The sequence below is a fragment of the Phacochoerus africanus genome, chromosome 1 (genome assembly GCF_016906955.1).
Source record: "Phacochoerus africanus isolate WHEZ1 chromosome 1, ROS_Pafr_v1, whole genome shotgun sequence".
In the NCBI taxonomy this organism is placed as follows: Eukaryota; Metazoa; Chordata; class Mammalia; order Artiodactyla; family Suidae; genus Phacochoerus; species Phacochoerus africanus.
In genome coordinates, this window is record NC_062544.1 from 159437604 (window position 1) to 159454675 (window position 17072).

General features: G+C 46.2%; 1 protein-coding gene across 4 annotated transcripts in view; it reads left to right on the forward strand.

The window, feature by feature from the left end:
- Nucleotides 1-17072, forward strand: part of MRAS (muscle RAS oncogene homolog) — a 71687-nt gene that overhangs the window by 43620 nt on the left and 10995 nt on the right. For all 4 annotated transcript variants that reach the window (XM_047783216.1, XM_047783207.1, XM_047783226.1 and 1 more), the window contains exon 3: nucleotides 16151-16304. In XM_047783216.1, coding sequence (XP_047639172.1) covers nucleotides 16151-16304 — 154 coding nt within the window. The remainder of the gene's footprint in view (nucleotides 1-16150; nucleotides 16305-17072) is intronic.

Here is a 17072-nt window from a genome sequence, read left to right on the forward strand (position 1 = left end):
ATCAGAGAAGAAAAAGAAATAAAAGGAATCCCAATTGGAAAGGAAGAAGTAAAACTATCACTGTTTGCAGATGACATGATCCTATACCTAGAGAATCCTAAAGACGCTACCAGAAAACTGTTAGAGCTTATCCAGGAATTTGGCAAAGTCGCAGGATACAAAATTAATACACAGAAATTGACTGCATTTCTATATACTAACAACAAAAGATCAGAAAGAGAAATTAGGGAAACAATCCCATTCACTGTCACATCACAAAGAATAAAATACTTAGGAATAGACCTACCTAAAGAGACAAAAGGCCTGTACTCTGAAAACTGTAAGATGCTGATTAAAGAAATCAAAGATGACACAAACAGATGGAAAGACATACCATGCTCTTGGATTGGAAAAATCAATATTATCACAATGACCATACTACCCAAGGCAATCTACAAATTGACTGCAATCCCTATCAAATTACCAAGGACATTTTTCACAGGACTAGAGCAAAATATTTTAGAATTTGTTTGGAAGCACAAAAGACCCAGAACAGCCAAAGCCATCCTGAGAAAGAAAAATGGAGCTGGAGGAATCAGGCTCCCCGACTTCAGACTATACTGCAAAGCTACAGTCATCAAAACTATATGCACAAAGACAGAAATATAGATCAGTGGAATAGGATAGAAAGCCCAGAGTTAAACCCACACACCCACAGTCAACTGATCTATGACAAAAGAGGCAAGAATATGCAATGGAGAAAAGACAGTCCCTTCAATAAGTGGTGCTGGGAAAACTGGACAGCCACATGGAAAAGAATGAAATTAGAACACTTCCTAACACCATACACAAAAATAAACTCAAAATGGATTAAATACCTAGATGTAGGACCAGATACTGTAAAATTCTTAGAGGAAAACCTAGGCCAAACACTCTCCATCATAAACCACAACAATATCTTCTCAGATCCACCTCCTGGAGTAATGACAATAAAAACAAAAATAAACAAATGGGAATTAATTAAATTTAAAAGTTTCTACATGGTAAAAGAAACCCTAAACAACACAAAAAGACAACCCACAGAATGGGAGAAAATCTTTGCAAGTGAATCCACTGACAAGGGATTCATCTCCAAAATTTATAAACACCTCCTACAGCTCCATACCAAAAAAACAAACAACCCCATCAAAAAATGGGCTGAAGATCTAAACAGACACTTCTCCAAAGAAGACATACAGATGGCCAAGAAACACATGAAAATATGTTCAACATCACTCATCATTAGAGAAATGAAAATCAAAACCATGATGAGGTACCACCTTACAAGAGCCAGAATGGCCTTCATCAAAATGTCTATAAACAATAAATGATGGAGAGTGTGTGGAGAAAAGGGAACCCTATTGGAGGGAATGTAAATTGGTGCAACCACTGTGGAAAACAGTATGGATATTCCTCAGAAAACTGAAAATAGAACTCCCATTTGGTCCAGCAATCCTACTCCTGGGCATTTATCCAGAGAAAACCATGACTCGAAAAGACACATGTACTCCAGTGTTCATTGCAGCACTATATACAATAGCCAAAACGTGGAAACAACCTGATTGTCCATCCAACAGAGGGGTGGCTAAAGAAGATGTGGTACATATACAGAATGGAATATTACTAAGCCATTAAAAGTAAAGAAATAACGGCATTTGCAGCAACATGGATGGACCTAGAAATTATCGTGCTAAGTCAAGTCAGTCAATGAGACACCAACATCATATGCTATCACTTATTTGGGGAATCTAAAAAAAGGACACACACAATGAACTTCTTTGCAAAACAGATACTGACTCACAGACTTTAAAAAACTTATGGTTTCCAAATAACACAGGTTAGGGGGTAGGGGGATGCACTGGGGGTTTGGAATGGAAATGCTGTAAAATATGGTTGTGATGATTGTTGACAAGTATAAATATAATAAAATTCATTGAGTAATAATAAAAAAACCCTCCTCTTGCCCTTACATCTCCTTCCAGCTATTGTCCATTTCCCTAGTAGCCCTTTTTTTTTTTTTTTTTGGCTTTTGCTTTTGCTTTTTAGGGCTGCACCCAAGTCAAATGGAGGTTCCCAGGCTAGGGGTCAAATCAGAGCTGTAGGCACTGCCTACCCCACAGTCACAGCCACGCCAGATCCGAACTGCGTCTGCAACCTACACCACAGCTTACGGCAACACCAGATCCTTAACCCACAGAGCAAGGCCAGGGATAGAACTGGTATCCTCATGGATGCTAGTCACATTTGTTTCTGCTGAGCCATGAAGGGAACTCCTGGCCTGGGGATTCTCAGCACTGATGGGTGGGGCCAGATTTTCTTAAAATGGCCACCTCCAGAGGAACACATGGTGATGAAAATTCCGGAGAGCTTTGCCTCTGATGTCCTTCCCTCGCAATGAGGCACAGTCACCCCCTGTTTTGCTAGGAGATCCTCCAAGAATTGCAGTCAGGTCCAACCCAGATTCCTATGGAGACTCTGCTTTGCCTGGGACCCAGTGCACATGAAAGCCTGTGTGCGCCTTTCAAGAATGGGGTCTCCATTTCCTCCAGTCCCATGGAGCTCCTGTGCACAAGCCCCACTGGCCTTCAGTGCCAGATGCTCCGGGGGCTCTTTCTCCCAATGCAGATCCCCAGGTGTGGGACTTGACGTTGGGCTCAGAACTCTTACTCTTATATGTGAGTCTCTGTGATACAGTTATTTTCCAGTCTGTGGGCTTCCCTCCTGGCACATATGGGGTTACTTAAATTGTGTAATCCCGAGGAGGGGTCTTTTTTGAGTTCCTGTTGTGGCTCAGCAGTAATGAACCCGACTAATATCCATGAAGATGTAGGTAGGTTTGGTCGTTGCTGTGAGCTGCAGTGCAGGTCAAAGGTGCAGCTCAGATCTGGTGTGGCTGTGGCTGTGGCATAGGCCAGCAGCTGCAGCTCCAATTCAACCCTTAGCTTGGGATCTTCCATATGCCATGGGCGAGGCCCTGAAAAAAAAATTTTAAAGAGAAGGTTTGTTTTTTTTTTTTTTAGTTTTACATTTTTTGGCTTTATTTTTTTTTAAGATGAGAAAAATTATACTGTGTTTACATACTGATGGATGAACCATCAGAGAGAGAAATGGGTGATGCAGGAGGGAGAGGGGACAGTAGCAGCAATGTCCTTGCATGGGTGACAGGTGACAGGATCCAGTGCACAGCTCAGGGGAGGAGGATGGTCTTGGACAAGAGCAGGCTGGGTCACCCTCTGCAGAGTGGTCGGCAGAGCACACGTTTCAAAGAAGGAAGGTGGGTTTTTTTCTCTTCATACACTTTTTATTTTTTTATTTATTTTTATTTTTATTTTTATTTATTTATTTATTTATTTATTTATTTATTTATTTTTTTTTTTTTGGCTTTTTTTGCTATTTCTTGGGCTGCTCCCGTGGCATATGGAGGTTCCCAGGCTAGGGGTCCAATCGGAGCTGTAGCCACCAGCCTACGCCAGAGCCACAGCAACTCGGGATCCGAGCCGCGTCTGCAACCTACACCACAGCTCACGGCAACGCCGGATCGTTAACCCACTGAGCAAGGGCAGGGACCGAACCCGCAACCTCATGGTTCCTAGTCGGATTCGTTAACCACTGCGCCACGACGGGAACTCCTTCATACACTTTTTAAAATTGAGATATAATTCCCATGTAAAATCCTTTAAAAGTGTACAGTTCAGTGGCTGATAATAGATACACAGAGTTGTATAATCACAAATTGCTGATTGATCCACACATCAGCAATCCTCGGAATCACTACTGTCTTATCTCTTCTACATTTTCATCATCCTCCCAAAACTCATACTCTCTGGCAGTCCTTCCGCCTTCCTCCCTAGCCCCCAGGCCCCAAGCCCCTCATCTTCTGTCTGTCTTTATGGATTTGCCTATTTTGAACTTTCCACATAAATGAAATCATATAGTGTGTGACCTTTATGTCTGGTTTCTGTCACTTAGCACTATGCTTTCAAGGTTCATCCATGTTGTGGCATGTATCAGAATTTCATCCCTTTTTATGTGTGAATAATTTTCTAGTACAGTTGACCCTTGAACAACATGGGGGGTAGGGGTGCTGACTTCTCTCGCAGTCAAAAATCTTCATAAAACCTTCATGTAACTTTCAACTCCCCCAGACTTAACTGCCAATAGCCCACTGTTGATCAAAGCCTCCCAATAACATAAACAGCCAATTAACACATATTTTATTTGTTACACATCTTACAAACTATACACTTACAATAAAGTAAGCCAGAAAAAAGAAAATGTTATGAAGAAAATCTTAAGGAAGAGAAAATACATTTACAATACTGTATTTATCCATACCTTTTATGTTTTATCTGTCTGTCAGCACCTACATCAATTTTGTCTTACATGACACAAAACACTGTAGATGTTATATGTATTACTAGTACTAGACAGCAAAAATGAAAGGGTACTGTGAAAAGGAAATTCATATTTTTGTACAGGTGTAATGATTCATGCACTGACTACAAATAAGCAGCATTATGACTGTTTTATGGTAGCCTGGTGTACCTGACACAATTGTTTCACAGTAGCCTAGCCTGTACACTAATGAATGAAACATTATAAAATTTTTATAGCATACAGTACAGTCATAGTCATAATATAGTATTGGAAACACTGTTCATTTTGTTTGTTTGTTTGTTGTCTTTTTAGGGCAACACCCCAGGCTAGGGGTCTCCAGCCTATGCCACAGCCACAGCAACACCAGATCAGAGCTGTGTCTGTGACCTACACCACAGCTCATGGCAATGCCGGATCCTTAACCCACTGAGTGAGACCAGGGATTGAACCCACGTCCTCATGGGACAGGAACACCACTGTTCGTTTTTTGAAAAAAACCTCTCACCTGTGATGATAGACTGATAATGCAGTTTTTCTAATTACCAGAGAGAGAGAGGAAAGAGAGGAGAGAGAGAGAGAAACAGAGAGAGGGAAGGAGGGAAGCAGAGGGAAGGGACAGACATACTGTATGGTAATGTCATTTTTTGAAAGCAAAGCTGTAAAACAGTATGAAAACAAACACAGTATTCATTGTAAATATCACTCATCTTCTGTCTCAGGTAAGGTGAGGCTGTCCACTTCAATACAAGTCTTATACACGATGTTCTACACATATATTTTTGTGTATTTATTGGGGGGAAAAAAGTCCTCGTAGAAGTGGACCTGCGCAGTTCAAATCTGTGCTGTTCAAGGGTCAGCTGTCCATGGAGGGACCACATTTTGTTTGTCCATTCATCAGTCGATGGACACTTGGGTTGTTTCCACTTTGGGACTATGATGAATCATGTTGCTGTGAACCTTCGTGTGCAAGTTTTTATGGGGACACGTGTCTTCACATCTCTTGGGTCCATCCCTGGGAGTGGAACTTCTGGGTCATGTGCTAACTCTGTGTTTAACATTTTTCAGAACTGCCAAACTATTTTTGGAGTGGCTGCACCACTTTACCTTCCTCGCCTGCCGTATGTCTCTGAGTCACCTTGGTTTGGAAGCTTGTGGAGTTGAGCTCCCAGTGACCTGTATCTGATCCTCAGCTGGGGGTGGAGGCTTGCAGAGAGAGGAGGCGGTGGGAGATGGTGGCCTAGGAGTGGAGGGACAGGGAGGGATGCGTTCAGATTTGTTGGATGCTCTAAAGGCCCTGGGAGCTGCTGCAAGGGAGCCAGGCCAGCACGGGGGGAGGGTTTGGGATAACCGGGTGGGGTGAGGGTAGGAGGCATCACCTCCAGCCTCTGTCTTCCTCCTCCACAAACTTCAGTGTCCTGTCCTCACCCCTCCTTTTAGGCCTGCTCCTCTCACAGGCCTTGGGGGCCCTGCAGCCAGCCTCTCAGAGACAGGAGATGCCAGGAGCAGAGCCAGATCGGGGCCCAGACATGCTTGAGTTCAAATCAGGTGCCTGCTGCTCATTAGCAGTACGAACCTGAGCAGGTTGTCCCTGCCCGGCCTCTGTTTCTTCCCCTGTAAAATGCTGACCCCCTCCCTGAGTGGCTGTGGGGTGGAGATCGGGGCTGCAGGCCAGTAATTCACCTCCCAGTTCCTCTCCGTGACCAGGCCCCTCCCAGGCCCCCACTGGTCTCTGGGATGCTCCTGGTTACATGGGTGAGCCCCCATGCTGCTCTGAGAGTGACATTGCAGTGGGGTGGCTTGGGGGGGTGGACTTGGGGGGGGTTGTCCAGGCTCCTCTAAGAATCCCACAAAGCCTTAGACCCTCTCCCTAAAAGGACGTGCACCCGCACCAGTGACATGTTCATCAAATCAGGGGATCCATGGGTGGGCCTCATGAACCCGTGTCTCCAGATCTCTTCCCCTTCACCCCACTCCCCCAGCTGCAGTAGTGTGGCTTTGAGAACAAGCACCCCCTGGGGCCCTGGGGCCGCACTTCCCCCTGCTGTGTCCTGAGGTCATTGGTTCCAGGTTGGGGCCAGTGCCAGAGGGAGTCTTCCCCCAGGGAGCCAGCTGGTGCCTGGTGCCTGCCACGGGATTTTAGCTCCCTCCCCCTCAGAGAGTGCCTGGCTCACCAGGCTGGGCCAGCGCTTTGGAGAAGGAAAAAGCAGCCCTTTTTCTGGGAACAGTGCCTGTGCAATGCATCCAGTTCTCTGCCCAGCACCCAGCCTATCCCATACACACCCTCACCCAAAAAGGGGACACCTCATCACTATTGATCCTCAATAAGATGGCTTTTTTTTTTTTTTCTTTTTACAGTCCCGCTTGCAGCATATGGAAGTTCCCAGGCTAGAGGTTGAATTGGAGCTGTAGCTGCCGGCCTACACCACAGCCACAGCACGCCAGATCCGAGCCCCATCTGCAACCTACACTGCAACTCATGGCAATGCCAAATCCTTAACCCACTGAGTGAGGCCAAGGATCGAACCTGCTTCCTCAGGGACACTGTCGGTTCTTAACTTGCTGAGCCACAACAGGAACTCCAAGGTGGCATTTTTTTAATTGCAATCTTTTCCTAGGAAGAGTCCAGGCTTCCCTGCCTGACTTTCTAGTAGTCTGTCGTGCCGTGGATGAGAGAGGCGTAGAAGACACCAGACACGGTCCCTGGAGGCATGTTATCTCTAGAAATGATCATCTCTGTTGTTTCATATTCCAGAGCCCTTACTTCACTCTGATGGATGAGTTATAGGACTTTCAAAGTCTGTTTTTAGTGGTTTGCCTTACAGCTGGCGTGGGCCACTTGAGCCTAATTGCATTTCCTGTAGCGTGCCTATGATTTGTCATTCTGCAAGGATTTTTTTGAGCCCTCATTGGGTGCTGAAGCTTTGGAGGGACCCAGAGAAATGAAAGCCAGCTCCCATCATCTGGGGCTCCACCCACTGCTTGGGGAGCTGAGCCAGGCCTAGAGGCACAGGCATGGAGGAACCAGAGGCCCCCCCCCCCCCACATACACACAGCCCCACACACACATCAGGGTTCAAAGACTGAGATCAGAGGCTGGAGCCCTCAGGAGAGGAGGCGGGCTGCAGCCCTGCTGGAGGGCAGCTGGGGAGGCGGGGGAGAGGACATTCTAGTTGGAGGTCGTGGCTTGGGCACATGCCTGGCCAGACCCACACCCTCTGGTTGAAGCAAACAGACTGGACGAGCTGAGGCAGCCAGGCCTTGGGAAGCTGGACTGCCCTCCTCCCTAGCCTGTGGCCTTGAGCAGATCCCTTTAACTCTCAGGGCTTCAGCGTCCACATCTGTGCTAGGGGGACAATAGTCCCTTTTCCCAAGGGTGTGTGTATAAAGCCCCAGGAAGAACGCAAGGACGGCTTTTAGCCAATGAGCTGGGACCTGGGACCGTGCCCTGGGCTATGGGTCAATACCAGAGCTCCCAGACCCCATGCCAGGGTTTGCCCTGGAGGATGAAGAGGACAGAGAGGGAGGGACCTTGGGAAGAGGGTGGGGAGAGGGCTTAGTAGGGACCCGGGCTGGAGCTGTGTCCATGCTGGCTGTCCGGCTGCCTGGGGCCACATCCCTGCCAGCATGTAGGCCTGGCCTCTGGAATCTACCAGATCCAAGGGCAGCTCCCCGGTTTCCACTAAAATCCTCAGCAACACTGCTGGGCCCCTCCCGCTCCGGGTGGGAAGATGGGGGCAGGGCGGAAGGCAGTGTGCAGCACTGGCCTTCTCTGTCTCCAGAATCTTTCTCTGTCCTCCTTCCTTCTCCAGCCTGGCTGCCTCTGTCTCTGTCTCTGTCTCTGTCTCTGTCTCTGTCTCTCTCTCTCTCACACACACACACACACACACACACACACACACACACACACACGCACACACACACACACTCGGACACTGGCAGAACACCTCTCACAGTGACTAACACTTTCTGTCTCAAGAGTCCTCCTACCTTCCTGACATCAGGCATGGGGGATGTGGGCAGAATCTTGATTTTTTCCTACAGCTCAGCTGCCTGTTCCCTTCAGCCTCCCCCAGGAAGTCTTGGAGGCAGAGCTGCTGACAAGGGGCCTGTGACCATGCATTTGCAGGATGTGTGGCGTGGAGGGCTGGGCAAGATTAAACCCAGCTCAGCCTTCACCTCCTCCCTGGTTGCACCTGCCCTCCTGGGGCCCCAAGTTGGGAATTTCCAAGGTGCCCTCAACTCTCCTCTTTCCCCTTGGCCCCTTCTCTGTGTTCTGTGTGCACCCGGGTCCCTCCCGCTCTTCACAAGTGCCTCCTTCAGTCCCCTCCCTCTTTGAGTGCCAAATTCACTCTCCTCTGACTCTCTCTCTTCCCACTTGGAATCCTTGCTAGCTCCCAGCACCCACCAAGTTCTAATATTTGAGTTTAGGATCCAGGTCCCAGCATCTGGTCTCCTCTGCCCCAGCACGGCAACTTCCTCACTGCTCTCTCCTTTCCAACCCCTGGGCCCTTGCTCATGCTGTTTCTCTGCCTGGAAGGCCTTTTCCTAGGCCCTGTCTTTTTGGGTCAGATTCTCTTCTTCCATCAAGTGCAGGAGAAATGTCTTCTCTTTGCTAAAACCTTCCATCATCCCTCCAAATTGAAGGGACCCCACCCCTTCCCTAGATCTCCAATAGCATATATCACTTTCTGTCCTGTATTGTCATTTTTCTTGATGCGTCAGCACAACTAGCCTCTGAGTGGCTTGAGAGGGAGATGTATCTTATTCTTTAACCGCCCAGAGTACCAAGCAGCAGAGGGATGGCACGCAGGAAGTTGCTCAGGAAATACTTGGCAAGTGGATGACTGGATCTCTTAAGCTCCCACCTGCAGGCTGCTTCTGTCCCTCAAAGGTTGGGAGGGCCTGGCAGTCACCATGCATCCACATGTTGTTTCCGTCCAGGTAGTTACTAGGATTATGCTAGGCTCTTACAATGAGCTGGAAAGTTCCTGTATTTCCTTGCTCTGGAGCAATTTATAGATTATATGACTAGCTTTGTGCTTCTTGTGGGGTAGTTTTGTCTCTTCAATTTCACTGGTAACTGTTCACTGTTTGTGTTTTATATATATATAATATTTCAATATATTATAATATTATTATATTAATTATATTGTTAATTATTAATGATTATATTATTTATTAATAATTATTATGGCATTATATTAATATATATATATATATTTAGGTCTTTTTAGGGCCGCACTCATGGCATATGGAAGTTCCCAGGCTGGGAGTGGAATTGGAGCTGCAGCTGCTGGCCTACACCACAGCCACAGCAATGCGGGATCCAAGCCACGTCTGCGATCTTCACCACAGCTCATGGCAACGCTGGATCCTTAACCCACTGAGCAGGGCCAGGGATCAAACCTGCATCCTCATGGATGCTGGTCGGGTTTGTTAACCACTGAGACACGACAGAATTCCTTGTGTATTTTCTTGAGCTAGTTTTGTTCATTTGTGTTTTCTTAAATCATAAAGAGTTGAAAATGTATTGCTGTTAAAACTGCAGATAGTTTTCTCTCATAAGTAAATATTTATCTATAATCCATACTCATAGGCCTTTTCTCATTCCAGATGTCTTTTTTTTTTTTCTCTCTCTAATAGGAATTAGTAAAAGTTTTTTCGTATTTAAATTGGTCTTTTCAGGGAGTTGAGTTCCTGTTGTGGCGCAGTGGTTAACAAATCCGACTAGGAACCATGAGGTTGCGAGTTTGATCCCTGGCCTTGTTCAGTGGGTTAGGAATCCGGCGTTGCCATGAGCTGTGGTGTAGGTCACAGATGCGTCTCTGATCCTGAGTGGCTATGGCTCTGGTGTAGGCCGGTGGCTACAGCTCTGGAAACCTCCATATGCCACGGGAGCGGCCCTAGAAAACGCAAAAAGACAAAAAAATAAATTGGTCTTTTTTTTCAGAGTCTGCTTTTTTAAAAAAAATTGTAGTTGATTTATGATGTTGTGCCAATTTCTGCTGTACAGCAAAGTGGCCCAGTTATACACATATATGCAATCCCTTTCTTATATTATCTTCCATCATGGTCTATCCCAAGAGACTGGATATAATTCCCTGTGCTGTACAGTAAAGAATCAGCTTTTGATTCTTAGATATCAACTACTTTTTCCTTCTTCCCATTGCTTTTATTGATGATTTCTTCTTCTTCTTTTTTTTTTTTTTTTTTTTTTTGCTTTTTCAGGTCTACACCCATGGCAAATGGAGGCTCCCAGGCTAGGGGTCCAATCGGAGGTACAACTGCCAGCCCACACCACAGCCGCAGCAACGTGGGATCTGAGCCACCTCTTCAACCTGCACCACAGCTCATGGTAAAGCCGGATTCTTAACCCACTGAGCGAGGCCAGGGATGAAACCTCATAGCTCCTGGTCGGATTTGTTTCCACTGTTCCACAACAGGAACTCCAGATTTCTTCTTTCTTTGGTTTTATTTTATCTTTTCTTTTTTATCCTCTTGATTTAAATGCTTAGTTACTTTTTAGTCTTTCTTATTTTCTGAAGTGTATTTAAAGCTGTAATTTTCCTCTAAGTACTACTTGGGCTTCAAACCAGAAGGTTTTATTATTGTTTATTGTCGTATAATCTAAATTGTTTATCATCTCTGCTTTACTTTTCTCTTTTACTAGAGAGTTATAGGACACAGTATTTTTTAGATTTCCAAGTTCTGTTCTTTCTGATCTGTTCATTTTTGATCTTATTGCATTATAGGCAAAAGATGGCCCATATGACTTCTGCTTTCAGGAATTTGTTGAAATTTTTATTTATGGCCTAATATATGGCCAGTTTTTATGACTGCTTCACATGTGTTTTTTAATATACTTATTTATGGTTTGAATATAAAGTTCTTTCTTCCTTTCTCTCAGATTGTGTCTTCGAATTGTATTATTACTGTGAAGGACCACTTGTTCTATGGGAGGACTGTTTATTTCTCCCACAATGATTATGAGATTTGTCAATTCCTACTGTTTAAAAAAAATCACTTTTTTATACGTATATACTTTTAGGCATCATTCTTATATGCTTATGACTCATGATTGGGCATTTCTTGATATTGTACTTTTTCCCATTATAAATATCCTTGTTTGTTCTGTTTGATGCCTTAGCCTTGATTTCTGTTTTGTGAATGCATGTGGTTGGCATATCCTTTTTCATCCTTTTATTTTTCATTCTGTATCATTTTGTTTTATATGTATCTTTTATGGTAGCAAACAAATGGATTTTGTACTTAGTATCTGCTTTGGTTAGGTGAACTTAACCCATTCATCATAGATTTATTTTTGCCATCTTATTTCATGTCTACTTTTTAAACTTTCTTGCTTTTGTATAGTTTATTTTTGCCTTCCTTTGGATAGGTCCCATTGACTTTTCTGTTTTTCTTTCCTCTAATGATTAGGGAGTTTTGAGTTTTACTTCTAGTGGTTAGTCTATCTACTAACTGTTAATAGAAAAATATAAGTGGGTATACTTATATTTTTCTGCCAACATCTGGATGTAATCAGTATTTTTAGTTTCTTCCCAAATAAGACAAGAACTTTAGTGACATCTTATTTTTTTCCAGCCCCTGCCCTCACATATTAATCTATCACAGATTTTAGTTCTAAATTGTCACTCATTTTCTTCAAATTGTACATATGTGTGTGTTTTATACATATATTATTGCATATGTTATAGTATTTATTTAAAATTAACTCTTAGGTTTTGCTGCTTCTTTTGCATAGCATTGTTACCATTGTTTAAAATGCCACTCATCTTTCTCTTTCATCGATCTATTTTTCAGTTTGCTGAAGTATATCCTCCAAGAATTCTTTTAGAAAACATGGAAAATATAATTTCTAAGGCCATCAACGTCTGAAGTGACTTTTCCTTTCCAGAGGGTCCATTTTGATTTTCAACTCCCTATTGAACTGTTTTTTTAAAATTCTGAATCATTATACTTTTTTTGGCCACGCCCCATGGAGATTCCCAGGCCAGGGATCAAACTGGCACCAAAGCAGTGACAACACCAGATTCTTAACCACAGGCCACCAGGGAACTCCTGATTATACTTTTGAATATCCCAAATCTCTAGGGTTTTTTTTGTTTTTTTGCTTTTTTGTTTTGTTTTTATCTTTTGTCCTTTTAGGGCTGCACCAGCAGCATATGGAGATTCCCAGGCTAGGGGTCTAATCAGAGCTATAGCCGCCAGCCTACGCCACAGCCACAGCAAGGCCAGATCTGAGCCTCATCTGCAAGGTACACCACAGCTCATGGCAATGCCAGATCCTTAACCCACTGAGTGAGGCCAGGGATTGAACCCACAACCTCATGGTTCCAGGTTCCACTGCACCACAACAGGAACTCCTAGGGTTTTTTGTTTGTTTGTTTTTAGACAATATACACCCTCAAAATTTGTGAATATATTAATTACAATATTACATGAATGTCTTTTCTGCTGTTTGGTTCAGGCCTTCACATCCCCACTTTAGCCAAATACATGGTGTTTTCCTCTGTTTTGTTGATTGCAGTTCTCAGTGGGATTTATTTAGGACCACTTCCTCCGGGTGAAGGTGCAGGCTTCCTCCCCGCTCCCTAGAAAATATTAGGGAGACTGCCTCAGTCTCCCCATTGGTCCTCATCTGTAGGTCCTATTTTCTTAGCCCCTTCCTTTTTTCCAGACCAAAAAATTCTAGGACGTCAGAGAGCCTCAAGACCCAGGAGCCCTACCCCCCTTTCACACATGAGGAGACCAGGGCTCTTCTGCGTGGCGCAGAGCCCAGGTTCATGTGTCTGCCAAGCCTTGTTCCTCTGCCATGCTGGGTGACACAAGATGTGCAGGGGTGACAGGCTTTGGGGACAAGGCCACTTTCTCAGGCACGATCTCAGAGTGTCTGCTGGAGGAGATGTGGATTCTTCAGGATCCTGGATACTCATCCATGGCTTTCCTTGCCATCCACACACTAGCAACTCCTCCATCCGTATCTCTTGCCCTTCTTCTAAGTTTCTGACTCAAGTCTCCAAATGCCTACTTGAAGTTCCACATAGGTGTCTGAGAGGTTCTGAAGTGTGAGTCAAAAACTGAGCCGCCCAATCCTGTTTTCACCATCTTCTCCATCAGTATATGGTACCACCATTCATTTGGCTCAGGCCCCAAATAGCCATGGTCTTCAATGCCGTTCTCTCTCATCCCCACATCCGCTCCAGAATGCCCTGCTCCTATTGGCTCTGTCTTAGAAAGTGGCCTGAATCTGGTCACTTCTCACAGCATCCACTGCACCCCACCCCACCCTTGGTCCAGCCCCCATCATGTCTTGCTGGATTGTTGCATAACCTCCTAACTAGTACCCCTGCCTCCATGTTTGGTCTGAATTTTCCCCGCAATCAGAGTAGACTTTTCAAATGTCCTATAGATCATGTTACTCTTTTGCCCATTCTCTGCAGTGGCCCCTGTCTTGCTTAGAATGAAATCAGCCTTAACCCCTTGCAGCAGCCCCACCCCCCACAACCTGCCCCTGCATCCTCCCCATCCTCCACTCACCCACCCCTCCACTTTCCCCAGCCAGTGGGCCTGCACTTGCACACCTCCACCCTCTGTGTTCCCTCTGACAGGAGCTCTTCCCCTAGGCCACATGGCTGCCCGCTCCCCATTATTTAGCCACTGTTCAAAAGTTTCTTCTAAGAGATGCCATCCTTCCCTACTCAAAATGACATCAACTTCTGCCAGTTACCTCCAACCGGCTATATTGTATTTGCTCATCTTTACTAGAAATTATATTATCCACTCATTTGTTTATCTGTCTTCCTATTAGATTATAAACCACACGAGAGCAAGAATTTTGCCTCATTCCCCCTGTATCCATAGTGCCTAGATCACTGCCTGACACATTATAGGCACTCAAATATTTTTGTGTGAATGAATGAATGAACAAGATTGAATAGACTTCACATTTATTCATTCAACTACTATTTGAGAACTGTTTGTGCCAGGCTCCTAGTATGTAAGTGACAGACCGGATCCCTGCCTCAGCAGTTGATGGGCAGTGAGAACAGCGCCTTAAAGATCGGTCTGGGGGGCAGAGAGTCACGGGGGCCCAGGCAGCTGCATTCTGAGTCAGTCAGCTCGTCAATGCAAGGGGAGCAGAGAGGAGGGGTGTTTGGAGGAAAGAGTCCCAAGCCCAGAGGTGGGAGGGGTACCCCAGGTGAGGATACAGGTGAATAGCAGCCACTTCCATAGGGCTTCTTTTTTTTTTTTTTTTTTTGGTCTTTTTGCCATTTCTTGGGCTGCTCCTGCGGCATATGGAGGTTCCCAGGCTAGGGGTCGAATTGGAGCTGCAGCCACCGGCCTACGCCAGAGCCATAGCAACACGGGATCCGAACCACATTTGCAACCTACACCACAGCTCACAGCAATGCCGGATCCTTAACCCACTGAGCGAGGCCAGGGATTGAACCCGCAACCTCATGGTTCCTAGTTGGATTCTTTAACCACTGAGCCACGACGAGAACTCCTCTGTAGGGCTTTTTTGTGCCAGCACTGCTCTACGGACCTGGGTATATTATTCAAAACAGCCCTGACAAGCCTCACTTTAGAAAGAGGAGACACAGAGACATGGGCTTACCCAGGGTCATACTCTAGTAATGAGGAGCCAGACTCAACCCAGAATCTGGCTTCAAAATCTGTAACCAGCTTCTCCACTGCTTCCAGGAGAGGGGAAGTTGGTCTGGTCAGAGGTAGAGAGCTGGGAGAGTGGGGAGGGATGCAGGGGCTCACAGGCTAATGAGGGATTCAGACTTCATGACCCCCACGGGGCTGGAGCAGGTCAGGCTTGCAGGTCTACAGGGAGACACTGCCCCGCACACCAGCTGTGGCTCTGACCTCTCTCAAACAGGGAAAGCATTTTCTTTCTTTTTCTGGTGTAAGTTGCAGGGCCAGGGATCGAACCTGAGCCATCGTTGCAGGCTATGTCATAGCTGTGGCAATGCTAGATGCCTAACCTACTGCACCACAAGGGAACTTCCAACTGGGAGGGTATTTTATCTCAGGAGAGTAGGCTTATGGGGTGGGGGTAGGGAGAAGGGATGGATGGATTGGGGGGAAGAGCCTTTGCTGAGATTGACCCCCGAGCCTCTGTCTCCCTAGCTCCGTCGGCTCCTGCATCCCACCACCTCTGTAGCAGTCCCATCCTAGGAGGTGGGGGCTCTGGTTCTCAGGGAGCCAGTCCTTCCCCTCGGCCTGCCTGGTGTCTGTCTGCAGGGGGACTGGGCACCCTTCCTGACCTGGAAAGGCCTCTTCTGGCTTCTGTCAGGCTTGTCCAGGGGACTCTCCTTCCACGGGAGAGGAGGCATTGTGTTCATTTTATGAAGGAGGAAGAAGAGGCTCAGAGTCAGGTGACTTCCGCAGGAATCAGCTTATAAAGGCAGCAGCAGGGATCCAAGCCCAGGTCTGGGGACTCCAGAGGGATTTTGAGCAGAGTTGGTCACTGATTTTATGAGGCTTTTCTGCAGGCAGAGGACTAAGCTGCAGGGAGCGCTGTGGGTTTCAATTGGTGGGTCCAGTGAATCAGAGCCTCGCACTGAGGTGTCTGAGGCCCTGCTGGACCCTTCCAGCACAGCCCAGGAGCTCATGGGCACAGCTGGATGGAGGCACCCTGGGAAGCAGCAGCCTGGGGGTCCATAGGCCCCCAGGGGCTCCAGGGTGGGTGTGACAGCCCCTGAATGGTCTCATCCCACCCCAGTTCTGGACACAGCGGGGCAGGAAGAGTTCAGCGCCATGCGGGAGCAGTACATGCGCACGGGGGACGGCTTCCTCATCGTCTTCTCGGTCACGGACAAGGCCAGCTTCGAACACGTGGACCGTTTCCACCAGCTCATCCTGCGTGTCAAGGACAGGTGAGGATGGCTGGGCAGAGACCTCCCTACGCCTGGCTCAGGATGGGATCTGTCTGTTTGTCTGTGTCAGATCTTCAGGTGAAAGCCGAGGCTAAGGGGCAGAGCTGAACTGAGACCTCGGTACCTCTGACTCCCAACAATCCCCACCCTAGATCTTTCTACTTGGCCAGAGGGGTCAGCTCCCTCCATCTCTCCTAAACTGTCCCCACCCATAAATCAAGGAACCATAAGTAATATCTCTGTTTTTCAGCTCCAATTTAACCAAATTTTATTATAGTCAAAGAAAAAGTGAATTTTTTCTTCAGTATATATTGTAATTGGTTAAATCATATTGGACTGGAGTTCCCTTCATGGCTCCGTGGTTAACGCACCCAACTAGGAACCAGAGGATGCGGGTTCGATCCCTGGCCTCACCCAGTGGGTTAAAGATCTGGCGTTGCCATGAGCTGTGTGTAGGTTGAAGATGCGGCTCGGATCCTACATTGCTGTGGCTCTGGCGTAGGCCGGCAGGTGTAGCTCTGATTAGACCCCTAGCCTGGGAACCTCCATATGCCATGTGTGTGGCCCTAAAAAGCAAAAAAAAAAAAAAATCATATTGGACTGTGAGATTTCATGTTTTCCTTAGCATAATATGGAGTAGTTAAATAATTAAGTGTCTGATTTAAGCTCAAGGGGTCTTTCCAGTTAACTGGCTCTCAAAGAGGCAAATGTGAAAGGACAAATAGGAAAACAGCAAGCTTTGCAGAAATCTCATACATTTGAAAAATC